The following is a 26,032-nucleotide window of genomic DNA, read 5'->3' on the forward strand; positions in this document are numbered from 1 at the left end:
TATAGTCTGGGTCTGAGTTAGGGTAGGGTGCTGGCCTCAGCATCTCTGAGGTTCCGGGCCACCAGCCGTACCTTTTTGCGGTGATTAGGTTAGCTGGCCCTCAAGCCCCTGTCCCCAAAGTATGTCCTTGACAATTTTAATGCTAATACACCCTCGTGTACCACCCAAGTTGCTTTGAAGTCGGCTTTTTAAATTTCTCTGCTTTAAGCACCAGTCTTTGAGAATGCGCCTTCCTGCCCGTGCACTGCTCTTGTCTTGAGAAGGAGCCTTCATTGGGGGGTCACACGAGCAGAGAAATCTAAAACCTGAATTTCAAATGTGGCGCTCTGTGCCCTTTTTCAAAAGAATTCTAATTTCTTCTCTCTGCTCTGTCTCCCCCTTTTGTAGGTGACTTTTTCACAGACTGCTACGGCTATCATGATTTTGGGGCTTCATAGAGCGTCTAAAAGTATTGACACAAAATCAACTTTTTACTCCAATTTCCTCCAACTCCAAAACCCAAAGTGTCCGTGCTGTGTCCCTGTGCTTCACTGGGGTTCTCAACCGTGGCTTTCCACCGCAGCCTGTCTGAAACTGTTAGCCTGCAGACTTAAGACAATGGCAGTTTCTATCATGAATTTGCCTTTGAACTTGGTCATTTCGAAGGTCACACTAAGTGGAAAAACCCTTTTCTCAGAGATTTTTCTGTGTGTATGTGTGCGGCCTTGCACAGAATTCTAGAGCCAGCGTTGTTCAGCATCAAGGCAAAAGCCTATCTTTGCTTTTTATGGAAAGCACTCTCTTACTTAAAGAGACCGATAATGGCGCGTTTTCATCTACCTTTGTCTTAATTTACAGCAGGTTTTGTATGCGTTTTTTAACCTTTTAACAATTTCCACATCTGGTTGATGCCTTTGGCAGTGATGAAAACTGTTTCAGCACATCTGAGTCTAGAGCAGTTGACTTCTCTTTTTCTTTTTTAATGAGCATGTAAACCTCTGGGATGGCCAGGACTTGTGTGCTGCGTAGAGCAGGGCCTCTCCCACCTTTCGTAAATGCTCTGCTGGGTCCTTGGGGTGGCGGGGTTCTGTGGCTGCTTTAGTTAAGAGAGTGAACTTGCAAAGGCATCAAAACTGCGCTTCCGTTACCTGTGTGAGAAACAAGACAGGCTTGAAAGGAGAGAATAACGTGAAGTTTTGCAAGTCCTGATCATAGCATCAGTGCATGGGCTCCTGGGTTTGGGTTTGGTTTCTTTTTCATAATGGGGCTTTAAAGCACATGCCCTCTCTTACATAAAGAGACAGATTTCAACCCCCAACGCCCCCCACACACACACACACAAGCAAAGAGCCGGCTTTTACCCTACCAAGGGTCTACACTGCCGAACATGGCTCTAGGTGCCTAGGAATTTGTTCCCATGTTGGAAGCGCAAGACTCCTTTTTTTTGGTGGGGAGCCTTGTGATGCTGTAGTTAGGCTTCTGCTCTTCAGTCTGCGCTGCAGATCTGCTCCTGCCTTGACTTGCAAGATTTGACGTTTATTCAGGCAAAAAGTGCTCAAAATGATTACCGTGTGATTTGTTCCCCGAGGTTTGAAAAGTCAGTGAAACTTTCTAAGACTTTGCATGATGTATTTTATTTTTATTTTTTAGAAAGTTACGTTTGCAAATTATGTCTTTTTATACCAGGAAACAGTTCTGAATGACGTTGAAAACCTACCCTTCCTTATTACTATTATTATTATTTTTTAAATGAATACATGTTAAAGTAATGAGCCTCCGTACTGGCGTCTTCATTCATGCTCGGCTTCAGGCAGGCAGCTCAATCGCTCAGCATAGGACCCTGGGGAAGCCAGGGCAGGGGCTTAGAGGAGGTGCTGGGGTGGGGTGGGGTGGTATAGGATGGTAGGGCATGAGCTAGAGTCCTGGGCTTCCCAGCATCCTCACTGAGCCTCCATGTGTTTGCTTTCTTGCATTGTGGAGCACTTCCTCCTCTGCAGTGTTGTGGCTTTGTGGTGGGGGTGGGAGAGACATGTCCTAAAAAGGCTTGCACAGGGGCATTGCCTCTCCTGGTTTTTGTGCTGGGGAGAGCATCAGAATGAGGGTGAGGTGTGCATCCGCCAATGGGTGGAGGGGAGGTGTGGCACTGCCCTTAGTTTCTAACCTGGGGAGTATCCCATCTACCTGTCTTAGGCCTGATGGGTTTCACTGGGCTAACCTGCTCTTGAGAACTCCAGGGCCCCTATTGAGCACTGGGAAATGTTCTGGAGTTCCTGGTAGTGGGAACTCCCTTCTTTAATAGGGCAGAAGTGATGCCTTGGCCCGGCCCAGCCCTTCCTATGTCACTCCATCCAGGTCTCCAATAGGGAGCACGTTGACACACCCAGTGGTCAGGAGTGGGGGCCTGAGACTGTAGCCACTACTATGGAGTACTAGCTCGTCAGACCTGCCACGGAGGCCCCATCCAGATATTTTATCTCAGCCTCAGCCTGTGCTTGCCTTCTCATGAGGCTAGGGACCCACTCTGTCCTCAGTCTTGTTTTTCACACTCAGGAAGGAGGCTGGGCAAATGTTTAATTCTAAAATCACTGTCTTAAGAGCCCTTTGTCTTTGAAGAACCATAGTGGTTATAGCAAGGAATCCTCCTGGGGTCCTAAGGCTTGTGCCTATTGAGCTTATTTCCTGCACGGAGGGGAAAGGGGGTGGCTCACTGCTTCTGGGTGCTTTGCTTTTCCTGTCACCGTTGGGGACATCTGGGTAGCCGTCAGCTAGTCCTGAATGTCATCCACGCTCGGAGCCCATCTCATTGTAATGTTGACATCTGCAAAGCTGCTGTCGTGCTGCTGCTTGGCAAAGACCCCTTGTCATCAGCTGAGGGTGAGTGGAGCTGAAGGCTGGGCTGGCTTAAGCCAGGCTGCCTCAACCAGCAGAGCCTCGTGCTCCAATCTGTTCCTCGCTGCTCTGAGCAGTAGGCTGCGGGCCAGCCTTCAGGGCCCACGACTGCTCCCTTCCTCCCCTCCCAGCCCTCACCCTGGGACCGCCCATCTAATCTGCTGCTTCCCTGTTTAGGTCAGTTCTACAGCAATGGAGGGCATTCTGGGAATGCCGGTGGTGGAGGCAGCGGGGGAGGTGGTGGCTCGGCCAGCTACAGCTCCTACTACCAAGGAGACAGCTACAACTCACCAGTGCCTCCGAAACATGCTGGGAAGAAGCCGTTGCACGGGGGCCAGCAGAAACCCTCCTACAGCTCGGGCTACCAGTCCCACCAGGGCCAGCAGCAACCCTACAACCAGAGCCAGTACAGCAGCTACGGCACCCCACAGGGCAAGCAGAAAGGCTATGGCCATGGGCAGGGCAGCTACTCCTCCTACTCCAACTCCTACAGTTCCCCTGGTGGTGGTGGGGGCTCTGACTACAGCTACGACAGCAAATTCAGTGAGTTGGCCTCCAGTGTCCACTGCCTGGTTGGGGATGGCCATAAGCCTAGATCTAGCCAGGAACTGTGAGGTACTGCCAGACAGTCTTGGCTCTGGGAGGGTGAGTGTAGGGAGAAACCTGGAAGCATCACCTTGGGCCATAAGTCCCTTCCTTGTCTCCATCTCTGGCTAAGGCCTCTGCCCTCCAGCTTGTGCCTGGGTACCAGGGTGGAAATTGCAAGGCTGGCTCCTAGGACTCAAGGGCTCTGTTCTATCTAGTCTGCCATGAGCCAGGCTCATGCACACGCCTCAAGACCTTATATGTACACTGTTGCCCAGTTGGGTTAAGTGGATGTAAATTTGTCCTTGTGACAGAACAGCAGCCATGAGAAGAATTGGGGACTAAATAAGCTGTGGGCTGAGGTGAGGTAAAGGCATTGTGTCTTAGGGGAGAAGAGATAGGTGGGAAGGTCAGACAGGTGGACTTGAGAGTAAGTGATAAGCCTGACCAAGGGCAGGGTCACTTGACAGGTCTTGCCACCAAGGCCCCTTGCTTATCTCAGTTATCCTTGGTTCAGGCCCTAATCACACTGATTTCTTTCCCTCAGACTACAGTGGTAGTGGAGGCCGGAGTGGAGGGAACAGCTATGGCTCCAGTGGGTCATCCTACAACACAGGCTCACATGGGGGTTACGGCGGAGGTTCTGGGGGCAGCTCTTCATACCAAGGCAAACAAGGTGGGCCCCAACAGCAAGGGCCAGTGTGGGATGGGGTGGGGGCTTTTAAAGTCACAGGACTTGACAGGAATGCACCGTGAGTGAGGCTATACTGGCAACTGCTGGTGGCTTCCCTTGGAGCCTAGGGAGCCTGGGCTCTGGCCCACAGCTACTGCTCACTCTTCAGAAGTCAGAGACCTCAAATTGCCGCCCTCCATCCCCCTCACGCGCGCGCGCGCGCGCGCGCGCACACACACACACACACACACACACAGGGTTTGTGTAGGCTTGGCTGTCCTAGAATTAGTTCTGTAGACCAGGCTAGCCTTGAACTTACTGAGATCTGCCTGCCTCTGCCTCCCGAGTGCTGGTACTAAAGGTGTGCACCACCACCACCTGGCTCATAGTTACCCAACTCCTAAATGTTGGCACCAACTTTAAAGAGCCATCTGTGTCAGAGGGGACTGAACTGAGCTGTGGGGCTTCCTCTCTGGTCAGTAAGTCAACACTTGTCATTAGCCCCTAGAGGCAAAGTTGTCCCCCACCTCTTGGGGTAGCAGTGAGTGTTTGGCCTGTATGACAAAGCAGGAGCTGCCATCCTGGGTTACGGTTCTGTGTAACTGTTGCCCAGGCCTCTGTCGTCTAAGCCACTTTCATCTTGCAGGAGGCTACTCATCACAGTCGAACTACAGCTCCCCTGGGTCCAGCCAGAGCTACAGCGGCCCTGCCAGCTCCTACCAGTCCTCACAGGGTGGCTACAGTCGGAACACAGAGCACAGCATGAACTACCAGTACAGATAAAGACCAGGCTGCTCTAACCTTCTGCACCTCTGCCTCCAACTTGTCTTGGGAGATTGAGTCTGCACATCACCGGTTGCCATGTCCACTGGCACAGTGCCCACCCGTCCACGTTGCTGACGTTGCCACGCTGTGAGGTGTGGTGGTCCCTGGGACCCGTGCCGTGACCCCTATTTAGCTGTGTTTGGGACTCCGTGTCTTCAGTGGTTTGTTAGTTACCATTACACCTTGTCTGAATAGTGTTCCGAGTTTCTGCCGTGCGGTATCCCTCTGTCTGTTTATGACCGGTGTGAGTTCCATCGGGTCTCCTTAAACAGTTGCAGAAGGGATATGTCATCTGTTAATGCTTTTTGTGAAGTGAGTTAAATGAGCTTTCTTTATTTTAATGCTTTAGTGTTTCAGTTTTATAAGTGAAATTTTTATTTTGAAAAACAGTGGGAAAGAGTGTTTTGTTTTGTTTTGTTTTGTTTTTTTTTAAATGTCTGGATCATTCAGGCAGTACATTTGAATTCCACTGAATGTAGATAAATAAAAGAAAAACAAAACAGTGCCTGTCTCAGGCCTGGGTGTCTGATCCCCAGCCAAGCAGTGGGGTGGGGAGCAGGTCACAGAAGACCCCAGTTACTAGAGAGTCCAGCTATAGGCCTTCTCTTTTTGTATGGCATCTGAGCTCCAAGTACTCGTTGACCTGTTGTGGCTCCAGCTGATCTCAAACTTGCAGCACTTCTCCTGCCTCAGCCTCCCTAGTGTTTGGAGTTACACATCCAGGTTTGATGTGGTTTTAAGTGTAATCTCACATTCTGGCAGAGGAGACTGTGTAACTCAGTTGGAAAGCCACACAAGAGGGCTGGATACCGTCTTGCCTGGAGGTGTGTAAAAATGTGAGTTCCCAAGAGACTGTGGTTATCATGGTCAGAGGGCTTTTGCCCTGCTGGTGAAGGTCTACGCTTTGGGGGAGGGATGCTACTAGAAGCCACTGTTGCCTGGAGAGTGCCTTGGGATATGTTGCATGCTGCTCATGGCACGCCAGGGAAGGCCTTCTCACCTGTGACCCTGTCTGCAGAGGGTCTAGAGGATACCCAGACTCCTACAACTGTTGGGAGGAGCCCAGGCACCCCAACACACCTTGTCAGCCATCCACACTGCTGCCAGCCTGAGCACAGTTGTCAGTTGGTTTCCCACACAAATGACAGGTTATTCAGAAGATCCAGATTCCTGCCTCAATGCAGAAAGTCAGCCAAGAAAGGGCCACAAGGGTACCTTAGGTGCGGTAATAAATGGGCTGAGGGAGGAGTCCTGAAGCACAGGACCTTTAGAACTCTGAAGACCAGGACAGCAACCACTGCCTCAGCCCACACTGGCTCTCCTCTCCAGCAGCTCTGGGTGATGGCACCTGCCTACCACACTGGAGTTTGTCAGTGGACACTCAGCCCACAGCAAGGGATTACACATGCCTACCCCTGCGTATGTCCAAGCTCATCAACCTAGGCTGCCGAACATAGAGGAGACCTGCTGCTGGCCTTCACCTGTCATAGCTGATGGGAGGCCTTCCTGGCAGTTGCCCTCCAGCCTCAGGAAGCTGGTTTAGGAGCTACTCTTCTTTCCCCACTCAGTAGTAGTAAGTAGACCAGGGCTGGTTTATGATGGACACACCCCTTGGGTGCTATTCTCCAGATTGCTTTGGATGGTGTCTCATGTCATCTGTCTTCAAAGGTTACCAGGAGTCTCAGCAGGAAGGGGCAAGTAGCCAGTTTTCCTCTGATTGTGACAAGGTTCTTGGTGTGTAAGCATAGGAGTTCCAGGTATAAGCTGCTCAAATGTTAGCTCTTGTCAGAGGAGAGAGCGCCTCTCAGGTGGTGAAAGAAGGCCACCTCTGCTAATGGGGAGGGATGCAGACCCAGGGCTTCTACCTACTTGAGCAGTGCCCCTGGCTCATCTCCCTGGCCTGTGGCTAGTCTCATGCCAGTTTACCATCCCTTTGATGGCCTCTGTCCAAAGGCTGACCATAATGCTTTGTCTTCTGGATATGAGGCCAAGCCTAACAGTGCCCATGACCTCCTGAGACCTGGAGACAAGGTGAGTCACCATTGGAGGTTTGGTTGCGGGGCTTAATCCACCCTTCCCAGAATAAACAGATTTTTGTGTGTGTGTTTATAAACAGGGTCTCACTAAGTTTCCCTGCCTGGCCTTGGAACTTGTGCTGGTCCTGTCTGCCTCTTGAGTACTGGGATAGTTAGTACACACATGCCACCACATGGGGTTCATGCTTTCTTGCTTACCTTGTGGTTTACTGACATGTTCAGGCTCTATGCTGCTTATCGCTCGCTGCTTTTTACAGTCATTGAGCTTCCAGGGTTCAGTGGGCCCAGCGTGATATCAAGGAAGTCTTCTCAAGCAAGGCATGCCACAGTAGGTGGAGTTAGATGGGTTAGGGTCGGAGGTGAGGGATGAGTATGCTAGGCAGAGGAGCAGTCCAGCAATACAGGGTTGGGTATGGGCTGAAGTGTTATGTGAAGTGTGACTAGTGGGCAAAGCTCACTAAATGCCAGGCCGTGTGATTCTAACTCTCATCCTGAGATCAATGGAATCGGGTCACTCGAGGGTCTGAAGTGGGAAGACCTGTGTGACTGCACTTCAGTTCTTTTGAGCAAGGTCAGTTACATTGGAAGACAAGATTTCCGGCCAGGAGGTGCTAAACTTCTAGAGTGTTCTGAATTTGAAAGACTTGGACTTGAGACCTGGAGTGGTTTAAAAACTATTACCTCTGAACTGATAAGAGAGCCAGGACCCCCTTCTGTGAGTCAGAATCCTCAGAGCTATGGCAATTAAGATTTCTTGAGCAAGGCCTCTCCACCATTCAAGAAATGGCATCAAAGTCCAGCTGCTGCTACATCTAGGCTTTGTAGATAGTCGTTGGACACCTACCCTAGCTGGTTAAACAAGTTTAGCAGATCTAGAGACTCCCCAGCGCCCACCCGAACCAATCTGGTCCTCAGGCCACCATTTTACTGTTGGTCCTGAAACCCTCCTTTTACATTTCTGGAGGTTCTCAGCTTCTCTGTACCCAGAATTCTGTCTAATCCCTCTGTGTCCAGACCTCTGCTCCCTCCTGCCTAATCCCAGTTTGGGGGTGGTCCATGGACAGCCAGGAAAACAAACAAACAAAAAACCCACCCTGGGTAAGTGAGGGCAGTCTGAGAGCACAGGTCACCAATGGCTGGACAGAATCCAAGTGCATGAAAATCTCGCAGGCAGTTTCCGCACATAACACCCCATTCCCCACTCTTGCCCCTTTAGGATTTCGTAGGTAATTCCTGGACTTGCCCTCTCTGGGAACCCAGCCAGCTTTCTCACTGAGCTTCTGGAGTAGTTAGTGCTTTCTCAGCCCCGCCTCCTGTGCAGCGGCTTCTCCAATCGCCAGGCAACAGTCGTGGCGCTGTCCCTTGTGCTGAAGTGAGTTACAAGAGGGTTAGGCATCCCCAGCTCTCCAGCTGGTGGCATTATGTCATTACTGCTCCTCCCTTGCCCACCTACCCCACGACAAAGTTTGCATCCTTCCTGCTATGGCATCTGCCTTCTATCCTTTCCCTTCCATCTCGCTAGCCACTCCGCTGTTGAAGTGACCTGGTACTTTTTCTTCTCTTGCTGTACGGAGAGCTCTTTCCAGTCTCTGTTCAGCTTTCAGGTCTTATTCAAGCTGCAAACTTCTACCAGGCTCAGTCCTTGCTTCTGTGCTTCTGGACCACTGGAGGCTAAAGAGTGAGTTCACTTGGTGCCAGCATAGGTTACAAAATGCCATTTTTACTCGGGAGGCGGAGGCAGGTGGATCACTGAGTTGGAGGCCAGCCTGGTCTACAGAATGAGACCAGGACAGCCAAATATACATGGAGAAACCTTGTCTCGAAAAACCAAAAAAGAAACCTTGTCAATAAAGTTGAACATTGAAACCAGCTGCAGTGGCTTATACCTACAATCCCAACACTGGAGGCTGGGGCAGGGAAATTGCTGAGAGGGCAGCCTGGACTACACAGTTTTGGGACTACATAGTCTCCAGAGTGAAACCCTGTCTCAAAACAAAAACTGTCAGGTGTGGTAACCTGCAAAGGCAGGCAGTAATGGTGTGGTATATACCTTTAATTTCAGCGCTTGGGAGGCAGAGACAGGCACATATCTTGACTTTGAGGCCAGCAAAAAAGTGAAGGGAGGAGGATCAGCCTCAGCTACATTATGAGTTTCAGGTCAGCATAAACTATGAGAGCTTGTTTCAGAAAATAACCAAGACAAGCCTGATGTGGTGGCGCATGCAGAGGCAGGTGGATCTACAAAGTGAGTCCAGGCCAACCAAGGCTACATGAAAACAAAACAAAATAACAAAAACAACCCAGTATCCACATGGTGGCTCATAATTGTAACTCCAGTTGCAATGGGCAGAGCATGCATTCAGTACACAGATGTTCAAACAGGTGAAGCATGCACATAAGGTTTTGTTTTAGTTTTGGTTTTTCCAGGCAGGGTCTCTGTGTAGCCTTAGCTGTCCTGGACTCGCTTTGTAGACCAGGCTGGCCTTGAACTCAGAGATCCACCTGCCTCTGCTTCCTGAGTGCTGGGATTAAAGGGGTGTGCCACTACACTCAGCTTTTTTTGATTTTTGGTAGCTGGATTAGTGCATGATAACCTAAATTTGACTTCCTAGGACCCACATGAGAACAGGCTCCTATAAGTTGTCCTCTGACCTCCACATGGATACTGTGGCAAGTATGCCCACATTTACACCCACACATAAATAGCTAAAAGTGTGGCCTGTAACACCAGCACTGGTGGGGGTGGGAGTGTGGAGATGAAGGTCCCTGGGGCTTGCTGGCTGCTAGCCTAGCTTCAGGTTCAGTGACTGTCTCAAGGGATTAAAGAGGGAAGGAACATTAGCCTTCCTTTGGCCTTTGCCAAAGGGCCTTGACTATCCTGGGCAACTACAGTGTCACCGAGTGACACCATAGCTTTGGTGTTTTGAGGCACCCGGTCTAAACGCCCACCCCCCCCCCCCCCCCCCACCGCCTCTGGGAACTGGAATCGTTTTATCCTTTATCACATGGTAAGTGGGTCTAAGATTCTATCCAGCAGCCCTGTCCAGGACAACAGATTCCACATACCAGTCCACTGGGAAATGTGGGACAATGGCGCCCTCTGCCGACAGGTGACAGATAAGCTTTCTATGGATAGTAACTATCAGGTAAAGGGCTGGTATTGGGGGAGGGAGCACATGCCCCACACAATGAATAAAGTTATGGTGGGGGAAGGGCTTCTGGGTTTTAGGTTACTTTTTGTAATGCTAAAATTCCTTTGATGAAAAAAATGAGTGTGTATTGAACACCTGACCACATGTTGGGTCCTGTTTCTCTTATGCTCTTAGACTGAGTGAATGGACACAGACTGACAGAAGCTAGTGTTAGGGACTACATGTATGAAGACACAGAAATACAACCGCCCTTAATACTCTGGGTGGATGTGAGTATGTGTGCTGGGAATTGTACCATGCCTTGTGCATGCCAGGCAGGAAGCTCTTGTTTTACTTAAAAAATGTAAAGAAGTATCTTGTGTGTTCAAGTGTTTTGCCTGAATGTATGTGCTTCTCCACCTCCCTGCCTGGTGGTAGGGGTGGTGGTAGTGAGGAGGTTGGATTCCTTGGAACTGGAGTTAGAGGTGGTTGTGTGTGCTGGGAATCCCAGGTCCTCAGCAGGAGCTCTTCCCCCCCCCCTTCCCTGAGACAGGGTTTCTCTGTGTAGCCTTGGCTGTCCTGGACTCACCTTGTAGACCAGGTTGGCCTTGAACTCACATCAGTCCACCTGCCTCTGCCTCCTAAGTGCTGGAATTAAAAGGATGCGCTCCCACACCCAACTACAGCAGGAACTCTTAGTTGCGGAGCCATCTCTTTAGCCCCTATTTTGCTTTTTGAGGCTGGACTTGAAATCATTATACAGTGGAAGATGGTTTTGAACTCTTAACTTTTTTGTCTTTACCTCCCATGTAGTGGCATTGCAGATGTGCCCTATAATGCCTTTGCTTGTTTGTTTCTGGGTTTGTTTGTTTTAAGACAAGGTTTCTCTGTGTAACCTTAGCTGTCCAAGTCTCACTTTGTAGACAAGGTTGGCCTTGAACTCACGGCGATCCGCCTGCCTCTGCCTCCCGAGTGCTGGGATTAAAGGTGCACACCACCATGCCCAGCCCTTTGTTTGTTTTTGAGGCAACTACACACGTAGCCCCAGCTGCCATGGAGCTTGCTCTATAGGCCAGGCCTAGCCTTGAACTCAGTGAGCTCCACTTGTGTCTCCCATCTCCTTGTTAGTATCAAAGGAGTGTAACAGGCCCTGTGCAATCTTCCAATCTTCCTCTTGTTTTGAGATTGGTTCTCCAGTATGACAGGAAACTCATTGTGCAGTGTTGATCTATTCTACCTAGGCAGACCTAGGTTACTTCATATTGTCAGCCTAGTTACTCCATGCTGTCAGTTTGAGCTGTAAAGTTCTACTGTGCCCCACCCTACCTGGAACTTGGGCAACAAAACAATTCCTGGTAAAACCACAGCGCATTAAGGGTCTTGAACACCTACCAACAAGGAAAGTGCCCCTTCCAAAATAGGCACCAACTTCCCTCTTCTCCCAGGTGTCCAGTCATTTTAAAGGTCAACCAAGTTAGCCAGTCATAGAACTGTTACCAATGCTCAATGTAATCTGCTGCTTTGAAAACATATAAAAACTCTCTGCTTTTGAAACTGGGGGTTGCCTCTCCCTCGGGTGCAGGCCAACCCGTCGAGTCTGATCAATAAACCTCTTCCTTTTGCATCCACCGGGCCTCCTAGTCTCTCCTTTGGGACCTCTCGAAATAGACTCTCCCTATCAGGTCTAACATTGGGATTCCTGGTGAGTCATCAATCACATTGGGCTGCTGTATTTTTTATTTATTTTGGTTTTTCGAGACAGGGTTTCTCTGTTATCTTGGCTGTCCTAGACTCGCTTTGTAGACCAGGCTGGCCTGGAACTCACAGCGATGCACCTGCCTCTGCCTCTCAAGTGCTGGGATTAAAGGCATGCACTGCACCACCACACCTGGCTCTGCCTGCTGTATTTTATACAGTAGAAAAACGTGCTTTGCAGGCTGCAATGGTGCAAGTTTGTAATCCCAACACTCAAGGAGGCAGAGGCAGGCGGATTGCTGTGAGTTCGTGGCCAGCCTGGTCAACAAAGCGAATCTAAGACAGCCCAAGGCTACACAGGGAAACCCTGAAAACACAGGAGAGAAGAGGAGGGGAGGGGCAGGCCTTGGAGTGTTTTACATTTACAGTGTGTCTGCCCATGAGAATTTGCAGGAATCAGGTCTCAGAGACTCAGGTCATTGGTTTGGAGCGTCATGTGTCTTCACTCGGCTTTTTGGCGAGCCATGGCACTGGACTTTAAAGGGTCTTCATTATAGAGCCCTGCGTGGTTGTGCACGCCTTTAATCCCAGCGCTCGGGAGGCAGAGGCAGACGGATCGCTGTGAGTCCAAGGCCAACCTGGTCTACAAAGCAATTCCAGGACAGCCAAGGCTAACACAACCCCCCACGCCCCCCAAATATATATTATATGACAGAGAGAGCTAGAGCAAAAGGGTTCTGGATTTAGCGCGCCCAAGAAAGAGGGTGTAGGCATCAGTTGTCATGGTTCCCTAGAGCTCCCAGGTCACGTGATTCAGGGCAACATGGCGCTGCCCACTGTGGTTTCAGCCCACGTGGTTCCGGCAGTGAAAATGGCGGCAGTAGGAGCCCCAAGCTCGCGCGAGTCCGCTCCAAGAATCTTGCGTCTGGTGGCTGAGTGCAGTCGCTCCAGAGCCCGGGCGGGTGAGCTGCGGCTACCGCATGGAACTGTGGCCACCCCTGTGTTCATGCCTGTGGGTACACAGGCCACCATGAAGGGTATCACGGCGGAGCAACTGGACTCGCTGGGCTGCCGCATATGCTTGGGCAACACCTACCATCTGGGGCTGAGGCCGGTGGGTGGATTCGATCGGGGGAGGGCGGCGAGAGGGCAGCCAGGCGGAGACGAGCCTCGGAAAAAGTCTGCGGACTAATGCTGCCCGTGGTCCGGCTCACCCAGGCCTGGCGATGGAGTTGCGGGCTATTGCCTAACTCGGCACGTTCTTCCCGCATGTCAGGGTCCGGACCTGATCCAGAAAGCCCAGGGTCTTCATGGCTTCATGAATTGGCCCCACAATCTGCTGACGGTGAGTTGGGGTTGCCGCCCTCGGGCGCCGCGTGGGAGTGAGAGGTCCCCAATCAACATCTGACAGCATCTGGGGCGGGGTCTCCCCAGGATAGTGGCGGCTTCCAGATGGTGTCCCTCTTCTCCCTGTCCGAGGTGACGGAGGAGGGCGTCCGCTTCCGCTCGCCATACGACGGAGAAGAGACACTTCTGAGCCCAGAGAGGTCCGTGGAAATCCAGAACGCTCTGGGTAAGAGAACTCTGGGTCACAGCGCCTTCAACTTGTCTGTAGCTTTGACAGACGGGGCCTCAGACGCTGCGTGTGGTTTGGGATGCCTATGAATTTGGATTTACTCACACAACTAAAATATGAATAAGGAATAGGTACTGTGCTGGGCATGTGCCTCAGTTTATTAGAGCTCGAGATCCCCAGCACAGCAAATAGAAGAAAACTTATATGCATGTCGGGTCTGCCTAGCAGGAAGATTGTTGAGATTTCCAGGCCTCCTTGGCCTCACAATAAGAATCTGTTTGGAGGGGCTGGAGAGATGGCTCAGCGGTTAAGAGCACTGACAGCTCTTCCAGAGGTCCAGAGTTCAATTCCCAGCAACCACATGGTGGCTCACAACCATCTATAATGTGACCTGATACCCTCCTCTGGCCTGCAGGTGTACATGCAGGCAGAGCTCCGTATACATAATAATAAATAAATCTTTAAAAAAAAAAAAGAATCTGTTTGGATCTCCTGACTCTGGAGGTAAGAAGTGATGTGTGATGCCAGTAGTGTGAGCACAGTGCTAGATATGGAGTCGTCCCTTTATCATTTGTTGGTTTCTTTTTGTTTTATATGTGTGTATGTATGTATGTTGTTATGTATTTATTATTATTTTGGACGGAGTCTCACTATGTAGCCTTGGCTGGTCTGTAACTTGCTATGTAGCCTGGTAGACTAGGTCTCACAGAGAGAGCTATACCTGCTTCTGCTTCCAGAGTGCTGGGGTTAAAGATGGGTGTCACCACACCTAGCTGTTTCTGTTCTTTGTAACTAATTGGATTTAATGAAATAATGATGGCAACAAGAAAAGAGCAGGTGGTGCTCTTAACCACTGAGTCATCTCTCCAGCCCCTCCAAACAGATTCTGAGCTCCAGCCCTCTTTGGCCCTCTTATTTCCACCTATATAGCTTATTTTATTTTGTTATTTTTGAGACAGAGTCCTGCAGAGTCTAGGCTGACTTAGAACTCGCTCCCTCTTGAACTGAGGTTGACTTTGAGTCCTGATCCTCCTCCTCCACCTCCAGAGTGGTGGGATTATAGCCCAAGGCCACCATGCCCATTTTTATACTGAGACCCAGGGCCTTTGGCACGTAAGTGCACAAGCACTCTGCTCACTGAGCTGCATCTACAGGCCAGAACAGTTTATGTTGTAAGTGATGCTGGAGCCTGGGAATGTCAACTCTGACTCCTCCCACAGAATTCTGACTCCTCCCACTTGTACACATAGAAGTAGGAAGGTGGAGGTGGGGGCTGTGTGTGGTGCTGGGATGGAAACCAGGGTCTCTCAGGTGCTAGGCGTGGTCTCTGTCAGGACAAGGCTGTTCCTTTGGAATGCTTCACTAGCTTTCTTTTTTGTTGTTGTTTTTTAGTTTTTCAAGACAGGGTTTCTCTGTGTATCCCTGGCTGTCTTGGACTCACTTTGTAGACCAGGGATCCACCTGCCTCTGCCTCTGGAGTGCAGGGATTAAAGGCGTTCACCACCATGCCTGCTAGCTGGCTTTCTATTGCTGTGATAATGCCATGACAACTTGGGCTGGGAGGGGCTTATTTCATGTTACAGGCTACAGCCGCTCAGTGAAGGTGTTCAAGGCTGCGGATCTGCAGTTGAGCCATACCCTAACTCTTCCCTGGGGGGTTCTAGGCTGGAGCTCTACCACTGAGCCATGGCCCTAGTTCTTTCTTTTAGACATAGGCTCCCTCTCTGCTGTGATGGCTGGCTGTACTGTGTGGCGCCTGCGCCACCACGGTACCAAGTTGAGGGCGAGGGACTGCGGATTTAACTCATGCACACACACACACACACACACACACACACACACACACACACAATAACACAGCGGGTCCTTCGTGCTAAGAGAGCAGCAGTCACAGCAGGAGCCGCGGCAGTGGTTTATTATTCTCCTTCCAGAATTCCAAAGAGCCTTCTTATAGGCAGCAAAGCAGGCATCCTCCTCCCAGGTGAAATCCCTCAAGAGGTGATTGCACACAGGAGGAAAAGTCTCGAGGAAGGGAGGGGTGCATTCTCAGAGCAGTAAACACGACTAGCTAACCAAGATAAACACAGACGTGGATGCTGCTAGAAACAGGACATGAAACAGCAAGACAGGCAGGCAGCCCAGTCGGGCCTAGTTCCTACAGCACTGAACCGCATGACCCTCTTGTTTCCTGCTAGGGTTATAGGCATTCTCAGCCACACCTAGCTTTGCTTTTGTTTTTATTTTTTAAGAAGCAGTGTAACTTAGTTGCCCAGTCTGGCCTTGACTTCTTCCCAGTGGGCCTGGTTTTGATCAGAAGCCCTCTGTCTGTGTTTTAGTTTCTTTCTGTCCCTGTAATAAGACAGTATGACCAAAGCAAGTCAAGGGGGAAAGGGTTTATTTTTAAAGGGCTTGGCCTTTCAGGTCACAGCTGCTCGTTGTGAGCAGTTAATGCAGGCTCCTGGAGCAGAAGCCGTGGAGGGGCACGGCTCACTAGCTTGCATGCAGGCTAATGCTTGGCTAGCTATTTTGTTTGCAGATTTATTTTTACTATTTTAAAAAATATGTATTTGTGTATATTGGTACTTTGTCTACATAAATGTACATCTGCACACCAGGAGAAAGCATCAGGCAGTTGTGAGCTGCCAAGTGTGTGCTGGGAACTGAACTCAGGACCTTCAGAAGAACAGTGAATGCTGACCTATTTCAGCAACTCCTCAGATTTATTGTTGTTACTTTCAGTTATGTGTTAGAATGTGTATGTGAGTGGAAGTGCCTCAGGAGGCCAGAGGGACCAGATTTGCTAGACCTGAAGTTACAGACAGTATTGACTTGCCTGGGTGCTGGGAACCAAATGTGGGTCCTTTGGTAGAACAGTGAGTGCTCTTTTTTTTTTTCCCTTTAAAAAAATGAATTATATATTTATTTATTTATTATGTTTTGTGCCTGCATGTACACCTGCGGGCCAGAAGAGGGCACCAGATCCCATTATAGACTGTTGTGAACCACCATGTGGCTGCAGGGAATTGAACTCAGAACCTTCAGAAGAGTAGGCAGTGCTCTTAACCTCTGAGCCATCTCTCCAGCCCCAGTGAGTGTTCCTAACCACAGAGCCCAAACCTCAGCCCAAAGTGAGCTCCTTTATTTGCTTAGAGACTACTGTTCTCGGAAGGTGGGGCCTCTCACATTCCATCACAAACCAAGACAGTCTCTCACAGATATGGCCACAAATCCCCTAACTGAGGCTTTTCTCTCAGATGACTTTAGGCTGAGATAGTTTGTCTATCTCACCTGGGGGTCGTAATCCAGATCCTCACACATGCCAAGCCAGTTCTATGCTCAGGTCCCCAAACCTTTGATTTTGTAAACTTTTTGGATTTCATAATTGTCAGCAGGGAGCAGTATGCTGAGGGTGCCATGGTTTATTTGTATCTTGGTGTGGGCTCTTGTGCCACAGAGCAAACATAGGACACAGAGCCTTGGTGCTTGTCGTCGCATCCATTTTGACTGATACAGAAATTCTATTTTTCTCTCCCCTCTCTCTCTCTCTCTCTCTCTCTTCCAGGCTGTTCTGGAACTCACTCTGTAGGCCATGCTGGCCTTGAACTCAGAGATCCGCCTGCCTATGCCTTCTGAGTGCTGGGATTAAAGGCGTGTACTGCCCCGAGAATTCTGTTTTTCTAAAAATACACTTTAAAAGATTTTATTTATTTTTGTTGGGTATTTTATTTTATTTGTCTTATATATGTAAGTGTTTGCCTGCATGTATGTCTGTGTACATGAGGTTAGAGGAGGGCATCATGGGGCTGGAGAGATGATGGCTCAGTGGGTAAGAGCACTGCCTGCTCTTCCAAAGGTCCTGAGTTCAATTCCCAGCAACCACATGGTGGCTCACAACCATCTATAATGAGATCTGATGTGCACTGCATGCATAATAAATTAATAAATCTTAAAAGAAGAAGGAGGAGGAGGAGGAGGAAGAGGCATCAGATTCCCTGACACTGGCTGTGAGCTGCCAAGTGGGTTCTGGGAACTGAACCAGCTTCTCTGCAAGAGCAACCAGTATTCTGGAACCACGTGAGCCACCACACCCACTTTGCAGTCCTGCACCCCTGAGCCGTAGCCCCAGATTCCAGAAGCATAATTTCCATAGTCCCTTGTAAAGCTTGGCACAGTGTGGGTCGAGGCAGGAGGACTGGGAACTGGAGAACAGCCTGGAGGTGGTGGTACCTGGGAGGGTCCTCTGCGCACTGTCCCTCACCAGTGTGCTCTGTCACCTTAGGCTCGGACATCATTATGCAGTTGGACGACGTGGTGAGCAGCACGGTGACAGGCCCTCGAGTGGAGGAGGCCATGCACAGGTCAGTCCGCTGGCTGGACAGGTGCATCGCAGCCCACCAGCATCAGGACAAGCAGAACCTCTTTGCCATCATCCAGGGCGGACTGAATGCTGATCTCCGCACCACTTGTCTGAAAGGTAGAGTCAGGCACTGACAGGGGTGGGGCTGGTCCAGGCACAGGATGATGCTCTGGCCATAGCCATTAACTGGCAAAGGTGCAAGTCGGTGCGAGACAAAGGCCTGAGGCAGTGCCTAGTAGGGTGGGGCTAGAAAATGCAAATACTGGGGCTAGGACTCTAATTCTCTCTCTCTCTTTCACCCTCTCTCTTCCTCCTTCCCTTTCTCTCTCTCTCTCTCTCTCTCTCTGTGTGTGTGTGTGTGTGTGTGTGTGTGTGTGAGAGAGAGACAGTATGATTATGGAAGTCAGAGGACAACTTGTGGGAGTCAGTTCTCTCCTCCCACCGTGTGTGTGGCTTCTGGGACTTGATTCCTCAGGTCTGGCATCCACTACCTTCCCCATCTTGCTGGCTTGTTTCACAAATTTGCTGAAATATTACATTGACTTATGCCAGGCTTTTATGTAGCCCTGGCTGGCCTGGGCTTCCCTCTGTAGCAGCGGATAGTCTTATTCTTTTGATCCTCCCGCCTCCACTTGTGCCTCAGCACACTCAGGTGACTGTCGTTTGCATATTGGTCACAGCCCCTCCTGTGTTTGTGAGGCTGGTTCTTGTGTAGTTCAGGGTGGCCTTGGGTTCCTGATTCTCCCACCTCAGGCTGCTGAGTGCCGGGATTCCTGGGATGGATTCATACTTTGGCTTTGGATCCTTGTTTCTAGAAAGTGGTGGAACGAATCTGACTCTATAGATTTCAGCAGGGCAAGTGTGGGCCTTGGGTTGCTGAGCTGGCTGAGTGGATAAAGAAGCTTGCAGCCACTCCTCAAGACTGCCATCCCTGGGACCCATAGATGGCGGTGAACTGGCAGCTGAGGTCCCCAGCAGCGCCCTACACAGAAGGATTTTCCTGTGCTTCCCTCCCTCCCTTCCATGTAGGAACCTGGCTGTCAGGACAAAGTGTGGCAGGGCTTTTAGGTTTGATTCCACCCTGGTAACCCCCATTGGAATTGAAAAGTCTATAATTGGAGGGGCCGGAGGGATGGCTCAGCGATAAGAGCACTGACTGCTCTTCCAGAGGTCCTGAGTTCAATTCCCAGCAACCACATGATGGTTCATAGCCATCTATAATGTGATCTAATGTGCATTGTATACATAATAAAAAAATACATCTTAAAAAAAAAGTCTACAATTGGAAAATGGATTTGTTCTGTGAGGATGTTTACTGGTGATAGAACCCAGTGCCTAGTCTCTGCTAGGCAAACACTCTACCACTGAGCTACACCCTGGGCCCAAAATGGGTTTATACATCTGAACTACAGATAATCCTCGTCCTTGAGACTATAAAGATGAAACTGTTACAGATTCCTCTCCTTTGTTGTTATTCTTCTTCCTCCTCTTCCTCCTCCTTCCTTCCTCCACTTCCTCCTTCTTTTTTTCCCTCTCCCTCTTTTTCTGAGACAGGATTTCTGTATGTAGTTCTTGCTGTCCTGGAACTCACTCTGTAGACCAGGCTAGCCTCGAACACCCAGAGCTCCGCCTGCCTCTGCCCCTGAGTGCTGGGATCACAGCTGTGCGCCACCGTGTCATGGTCCCTTTCTTTCTTCTACTCTCGTCCTTGTTTCTTATAATTTGTTTTTGTTTTTTGATTTGTAGGTTTTTCGAGACAGGGCCTTGGCGGTCCTGGACTTGCTTTGTAGACCAGGCTGTCCTCGAAGTCACAGAGATCCACCTGCCTCTGCCTCCCTAGTGCTGGGATTAAAGGCCTGTGCCACCACACCTGGCTCTCTATGGCTCTGTTTCTTAGAACTTTTGAAATTAACTATTTAATTTTTCAGACAGGAGCTCTCTTGTAGCAGCTCTGGCTGCCCTGGAATTAAAGGCATGTGCCACTGTGCCTCCCAAAAGTTATTTTTACTTTATGTGTATGAATGTTTTCCTGCATGTATGTATACCACATGTATGCAGAGGCCAAGAAGGCCAGAAGAGGGGGCTGGATGTCCTGGAACAGGAATTATAGGTGTTGTAAGCCATGTGGATGCTAAGATCTGAGCCTGGTTCCCCTGAGAGCAGCTAACCACTGAGCCATCATTTCCCTACCCTCTTCCTGTCTGGGACTCACTGTGTAGCCCAGGGTGGTGCCAAACTCTTGATCCTCCAGCCTCAGCCTCCTGAGTGGCCTTGTTTTTTTGTTTTTTTGGTTTTTTTTTTTTTTTGGCCTTGTTTTATTATAAATTATGCTGTATGGAAGGACAAAGGAGTACTCTAACCTTTTGTCACAAAATCCTAAATCCTCTTAAACTGGGGCCATCTGTCCTTTCAGAAATGACCAAGAGGGATGTGCCTGGCTTCGCCATTGGAGGGCTGAGTGGGGGAGAGAGCAAGGCACAGTTCTGGAAGATGGTGGCATTGAGCACCTCCATGCTGCCCGAGGACAAGCCACGCTACCTGATGGGGGTTGGGTATGTATGTTGGGGCAGAGGAGGATGAGCCCTGAGCCCTGCTGTGGGGAACAGACCCTGGGATTTCCCATTCCCTTTTGGTGGGTCCTTTTGGAAAGACTGCTGGGGAGCTAGTGAAGTGGTCACAACAATGTTTGGGGACATCCCTCAGCTATGTAGGGAGTCCGGGGCTAGCCTGGGCTATGTGAAATACAGTCCCAATACAAAAACAGACCAAACGAGAACACTTGGTTCTCATCAGAGGTCCACATGGGATGAAGGGGGGCCTGGCAAACCCGCTTTTCAGGCTGACTCTCTGCTCCTCTCCCTCTCATGGCTGCACCCCAGCTATGCCACTGACTTGGTGGTCTGTGTGGCCCTTGGATGTGACATGTTCGACTGTGTATTCCCCACGAGGACAGCGGTGAGGCCCGGGGCAGGGAGCTGGAGGGGCTGGGAGCCCTTGCCCCTAGTGATCTTGACCATCCTTGTCCCCAGTGTTTTGGCTCCGCCCTTGTGCCCATTGGGAACCTACAGTTGTGATCTTGATCTTCCTTGTCCCCAGCGCTTTGGCTCCGCCCTTGTGCCCACGGGAAACCTGCAGTTGAAGAAGCAGCAGTATGCCAAAGATTTCAGCCCCATAAATCCTGAGTGTCCCTGTCCCACCTGCCGGAAGTAGGTCATGGAAGTTGGGGATTGGAGAGGGGAGAGGTGTCTAGCTGTGTGTAGCCACCTATTATGTAACCCACAGGCATAGCCGAGCCTTCCTGCACGCTCTCCTGCACAGTGACAACACTGCAGCGCTGCACCACCTCACTGTGCACAACATTGCCTATCAGGTGGCCTGGGCTGGGTGTGGGGCGGGGCCTCAGGATGTGGGTGGGGCCTCAGGGCTGGGGCGGGGTGGGGGGGGGGGGGGCGGATGGTGACAGGACAGGACACGTAGTGCCTTGGGGCGCTCCTGGGACTGCTGGTGGCCCACACCCAAGCTGATACCAGTGTCCCTGCCCTTCAGCTGCAGCTCCTGACTGACCTGCGAAGCAGCATCTTGGAGCAGCGCTTTCCTGAGTTCGTGCGAAACTTCGTGCGCACCATGTATGGTGACCACAGCCTCTGTCCTTCCTGGGCCGTGGAAGCACTGGCCTCTGTGGGAATCACACTCACATAATCTGGTTGCTAAGGAGGGACGCTGGGGTATGGGGTCTACTGAAGGATTCTTTCTTTTTTTAAAGATTTTTGTTACTGATTTTGTTTTCCTCTAAGATCTTGTGTCTTCTTGGGCAGTGGCCTGTCTGGAGCGTCTCTGTATATCTCGCTTCTCAGTAAGAAGTAGCAGGGAGTGGGGGTGGGTCCCGTGATCGGCCCTGAGTGCTCCCAGCTCTGGAAAGGCAGGAGTTGGAGGAGAGCTGCCAGCTTGGTTTTCATAGTCAGCCTGGGGAAGAGAGGAAGACCCTTTCTCAGAACAAATTTTAAAAAAGTAAGCACAGCAGCAGCATGGTAGCTGGGAACCACTGGGCACAGCCCGCCTGTTTTGTATGTAATTGCAGACTAGGGCTCTTGAGGTCAGGAGCTCCCAGCTACCCTGGAAGACATTACTCTCCCCTGGTTGCCATTTCAATAGCTGGCCCAGGGAGGGGGAGTAGCTTTGCCCAAGGTCACCAATAGGGAGTGCAGCTTGCCTTTCTGCTCTAGACTTAAGCCTGGAGGCACAAGCTTGGCTCCTCATAGCTCTACACACTCTTGTTGATAATAGATGTGAATTGTCAGATGACCACACCATGACACGTGACAGGGATCAAACTCCAGGCCTTTCACATTTGACATACACTCTACCCCTCATCTCTGTTCTAGCTCCTCTGTCACTGTCTGCTCTTCTGCTTGTCCCAGCTAGCCTCCAACTCTCACTGTAGACCAGGTTCATCTTGAACTCACAGAGCTATGCCTGTCTCTTCCTCCCCAGGCCTGGGATCTAAGACATGAGCCATCCTCCAGATACCATTTGACTTTTTTGTTTTGTTTTGTTTTGTTTTTGAGACAGGGTTTCTCTGAGTAGCCTTGGCTGTCTTGGACTCAAAGAGATCCACCTGCCTCTGCCTTCCTGAGTTATTAAAGGCATGTGCCACCACTGCCCAGCCCATTTTACATTTATTTATTTATTTATTCATTTATTTTGAGAGTGGGTCTCTGGTGGCCCAGGCTGGCCTCAAGTTTGTTTTATATCTATAGATATATTTTTAAAAAGATTTATTTATTAGTATGTATACTGTGCTCTGCCTGCATGTACACCTGCATGCCAGAAGAGGGCATCAGATCACATTATAGATGCCTGTGAGCCACCATGTGGTTGCTGGGAATTGAACTCAGGACCTCTGGAAGAACAGTCAGTGCCCTTAACCTCTGAGCTATCTCTCCAGCCCCAAACTTGTTATATTTTTGAGAATGACGTTGACTCTCATCCTGTTGGATACCTGGCTCAGATGCTGGGGATGGATCCCAAGGCATCCTAGAGAAGCACTGTTTCCATTGAGTCACACTCCAACCTTATACTTTTTCCTTTTTTTAAAAAAAGGTTTTATTTATTTATTATTTATTCAGTACTCTGCCCCCATGTGGGCCTGCACACCAGAAGAGGGCACCAGATCTCACTATAGATGGTTGTGAGCCACCATGTGGTTGCTGGGAAGTGATCTTAGGACCTGTGGAAGAACAGACTGTGCTCTCAACCTCTGAGCCATCTCTCCAGCCCCCATATGCTTTTTTCTTATAGTCTCCATATGACACTCTGCTAGATCACAGTGTGGATGATTTGTGTGCGTCTCCACACTCCTGCAGTCCTGATGAAGTCTGCAACGCCATGCTTGCCAACTGTAACCCCATGTGTTTGGAACCTGGGCTTAAAGCATGTTCCTTAAACAATTTCTTGTCTGGCTTCTAGCTCCCTAAAATTTCCCTTTGGCTGATACAAATATCACTTCATTCCTTGGGCCAATAAGGCAAAGAGGGTGGGCTTTAATGCCCTGAGTTTCTTTCTTTCTTTCTTTCTTTCTTTCTTTTTCTTTTTTGGGTAAGGGTCTCCCGCTGTCATCTTCTCTCGAAGCGTCTGCTGCTGTCAGCTGCTTTCCAGAATGTCTGTTGCTCCAGCCCATTCACTGGGCTCCCCACTCAAGCACATTTGTACACAGAGGCACCAAATTACTACTTATTAACAGTTCCAGCCTGGCATGGTGGTACATGGCTATAATCCCTAAATTCAGGAGGCTGGGGCAGGAGGATTGGGAGTTGCAGGCCAGCTTGGGATACATAGTACATAACAGTTAGCCTGAGCCATACTGACTTTGTCTTAAGTCAACAAGCAAAATCCCCCCCAAAAGGAAACAAATATGGAGGGGACCCTGGCATATCAAAGAGCTCCTTGTTTCTAATAAGCCAGGTGTGATGGCTCCTACCTGTGGTTCCAGCACTTCAGAGTTACAGGTAGATCTAAACTGAAGGCCAACCACAGCCAATGAGGCACCATCAAAAGCAAATGCCACCATTCCCCCCTCCCCAACATGCACTTCCCAGAACCCCTAATGTTGCCTGCAAAATAGAGTCCTTCCATTCTTGCACTGGGGAGTGGGTCCCCAGATTGCACTGGGCAGTGAAAACGATTTGGGATAGTGCTCACTTCTGCAACACATATACTAAAATTAGAACATACAAAGATTAGCATGGCCCCTGTGCAAGGAAGACACGCAAATTCATGAAGCGTTCCATATTTTAAGAAAAGATCTAGGACTGGAAAGATGGCTCGGAGGTTAAGAGCACAGGCTCTTCCACAGGTCCCCAGTTCAATTCCCAGCAACCACATGGTGGCTCACAACCATCTATAATGAGATCTGATGCTCTCTTCTGGCTTGCAGGGGTACATGCAGACAGAACACTGTATACATAATAAATAAAAATACATCGTAAAAAAAAAAAAAGATCTAGGATATAGTAAAGTTGAAGAAACAGGAACGACTGGAATATTGGTTCCTGGGGATGGGTGGATGGGGTACCCAGAAAGAAGACCCAAGCATGGTGGTGGGCATGTGTAATTCGAGCTCTGAGAGGGTGAGTCAGCAGCTGGCCCGGCTGAACTGACCAGCTCCAGACTCAGAGATGTCAATGCCTAATGTGCACACGCACAGGCAGTGTACTGCAGGCACACAGGTGAGAAAAACAAAAACGAGGCCCGGAGGTGACTCCAATACCCACAGTCAGGCGGCTGTCAGCTCTAACTCTAGCGTCAGGGATCTCATGCCCTCTTCCTGTCTCACGTGCCTATAACACGCGCAGCATAAACATACACAATGCAAAGAAAATAAGGGGGCTCAGCAGTTCAGAGCACCTGTTCTGGCAGAGGACCAGCGTTCAATTCTCAGCACTCACGGCAGCTTACAGCTATAACTCCGGTTTGCGGGGTATCCTGCACCCTCTTCCGGTCTTGGGTCCTGCACTAGTGTGGTGAAGAAAACATACATGTAGGCAAAACACCAACACCACACATGTAAAAGTAAAGTTTGGGCTTGGGTAGCTCAGCAGTTAGGAAACGGGTGTTGTTTGGTCCCCAGCACCTACGTCGTGATTTTCCACCATCCAGGGTTCCAGTTTAGGGGATCTGATGCTTCCTGACTTCTGTGGGTACCAGGCACATATAAAAATAAGTCTTTAAAAAATTAAATGTTGTTTTATGTAAATTTTAAGATTATTTGCATAAACTAATTTTTTATGTACATGGTTGATTTTCCCTGCATGTAGGCACGTGCATCGTGCTTGTGTCTGATCCTAGTGGAGGTCAAAAGAGGATTTCTAGAACTGGAAGTACTTAGGCTGGTACTGGAAACCAAACTCAGTGCGCGCGCGCGCGTGCGTGCGTGCGTGCGTGCGTGCGTGTGTGTGTGTGTGTGTGTGTGTGTGTGTGTGGTTTTTCGAGACAGGGTTTCTCTGTGCAGCCTTGGCTGTCCTAGACTCCCTTTGTAGACCAGGCTGGTCTCGAACTCATAGTGGTCCGCCTGCCTCTGCCTCCGGAGTACTGAGATTAAAGGCGTGCGCCACCACGCCCGGCCTGCGATGCTTTCAAACACAAGTTTTCACTACAGCCTAGAAACGGAGCTTTGACAATCACTGAACCTTGTCACAAGATGTGCTTCCCTAAGTACTGTAGCACTCTGCTTAAACATAATATCATAAATTGGCAACAAATACCAGGAAACCTGGGGAGAATTTCTATGACACCGTTGTCGATGAGAATCGGGACTGGGAAGCTAGTATCGTGTAATCCTAGCAGGAAGGAGGCTGAGGCAGGAGGATCACTGAGAATTTGTAGCCAGCATTTGGTACAGAAACTGCACAAAAAGATTGCGGCTCTCCTTTCTCTTATTGGTTGGAGGAGGGAAGTGATATTTATATCAACCAATGAGAATTTTTTACGGAACTAACTAGTGTAAAGTGACAATCAAATGTTTTAAGGATCGATTCGTTACACCATTGGTAGGCTGGTGTTTCCTGCGACCAATAAGCCAACCTGAATCAACCTAGTGAGCGGAGGCCCCGGCGAGACCACGCCTCCCCGGCCTGACAACCTGCTTTCCACTTCTATTGGCTTTCACATAAGAATGACAGTTTCAGCACCCAATGAACTAGTGAGGTTAGCCCTTCCTCGTGCCTTTTTTATTGGCTCACGTTCTTGAGTGGCAGTGTTCTTGACCAATTGGAAGCAGCATTAGGGCTA

The 26,032-nt window shown here is 49.8% G+C and overlaps 2 protein-coding genes and 1 non-coding gene across 13 annotated transcripts in view; all 3 read left to right on the forward strand.

Annotated features, from left to right (window-relative positions):
* The window catches only part of Ilf3 (interleukin enhancer binding factor 3), a 37,309-nt gene extending 31,945 nt beyond the window's left edge, over positions 1 to 5,364 (forward strand). For 4 of the 10 annotated variants that reach the window (XM_051156001.1, XM_051156002.1, XM_051156003.1 and 1 more), the window contains 3 exons: positions 3,046 to 3,411; positions 4,001 to 4,129; positions 4,773 to 5,364. In XM_051156001.1, the coding sequence (XP_051011958.1) occupies positions 3,046 to 3,411; positions 4,001 to 4,129; positions 4,773 to 4,909 (632 nt within the window). In that variant the 3' untranslated portion in view covers positions 4,910 to 5,364. Of the gene's footprint in view, positions 1 to 387; positions 1,251 to 3,045; positions 3,412 to 4,000; positions 4,130 to 4,772 lie in introns of those variants that run through there. The other 6 variants (XM_051156006.1, XM_051156007.1, XM_051156009.1 and 3 more) reach the window with 4 other exon arrangements.
* Positions 5,365 to 12,661: 7,297 nt separating this feature from the next.
* Qtrt1 (queuine tRNA-ribosyltransferase catalytic subunit 1) lies at positions 12,662 to 21,488 on the forward strand. 2 transcript variants are annotated; one of them, XM_051156011.1, is made up of 9 exons: positions 12,662 to 12,927; positions 13,090 to 13,158; positions 13,248 to 13,386; positions 17,669 to 17,863; positions 20,160 to 20,298; positions 20,626 to 20,701; positions 20,843 to 20,952; positions 21,029 to 21,116; positions 21,293 to 21,488. In XM_051156011.1, the coding sequence occupies exons 1-9, from the start codon at positions 12,685 to 12,687 to the stop codon at positions 21,443 to 21,445; spliced, it is 1,212 nt and encodes a 403-aa protein (XP_051011968.1). In that variant the 5' UTR covers positions 12,662 to 12,684; the 3' UTR covers positions 21,446 to 21,488. The 2 variants fall into 2 exon arrangements, with proteins under 2 accessions (XP_051011968.1, XP_051011969.1); XM_051156012.1 differs by lacking the exons at positions 20,626 to 20,701; positions 20,843 to 20,952.
* Positions 21,489 to 23,936: 2,448 nt separating this feature from the next.
* On the forward strand, positions 23,937 to 24,039 carry LOC127198859 (U6 spliceosomal RNA). Its single transcript, XR_007831894.1, has one exon. It is a non-coding gene; the product is annotated as a U6 spliceosomal RNA (small nuclear RNA).
* Positions 24,040 to 26,032: the final 1,993 nt, after the last annotated feature.

This window comes from Acomys russatus, chromosome 14, assembly GCF_903995435.1.
Source record: "Acomys russatus chromosome 14, mAcoRus1.1, whole genome shotgun sequence".
Classification (NCBI taxonomy): domain Eukaryota; kingdom Metazoa; phylum Chordata; class Mammalia; order Rodentia; family Muridae; genus Acomys; species Acomys russatus.

Coding starts and splice junctions, on each gene's coding strand:
- Qtrt1 (XM_051156011.1), top strand. CDS start 12,685: ATGGCGGCAGTAGGAGCCCCAAGCTCGCGCGAGTCCGCTCCAAGAATC. Junction 17,864..20,159: donor CCGCACCACTTGTCTGAAAG/GTAGAGTCAGGC, acceptor CTGTCCTTTCAG/AAATGACCAAGAGGGATGTG. Junction 20,299..20,625: donor CGCTACCTGATGGGGGTTGG/GTATGTATGTTG, acceptor GCTGCACCCCAG/CTATGCCACTGACTTGGTGG.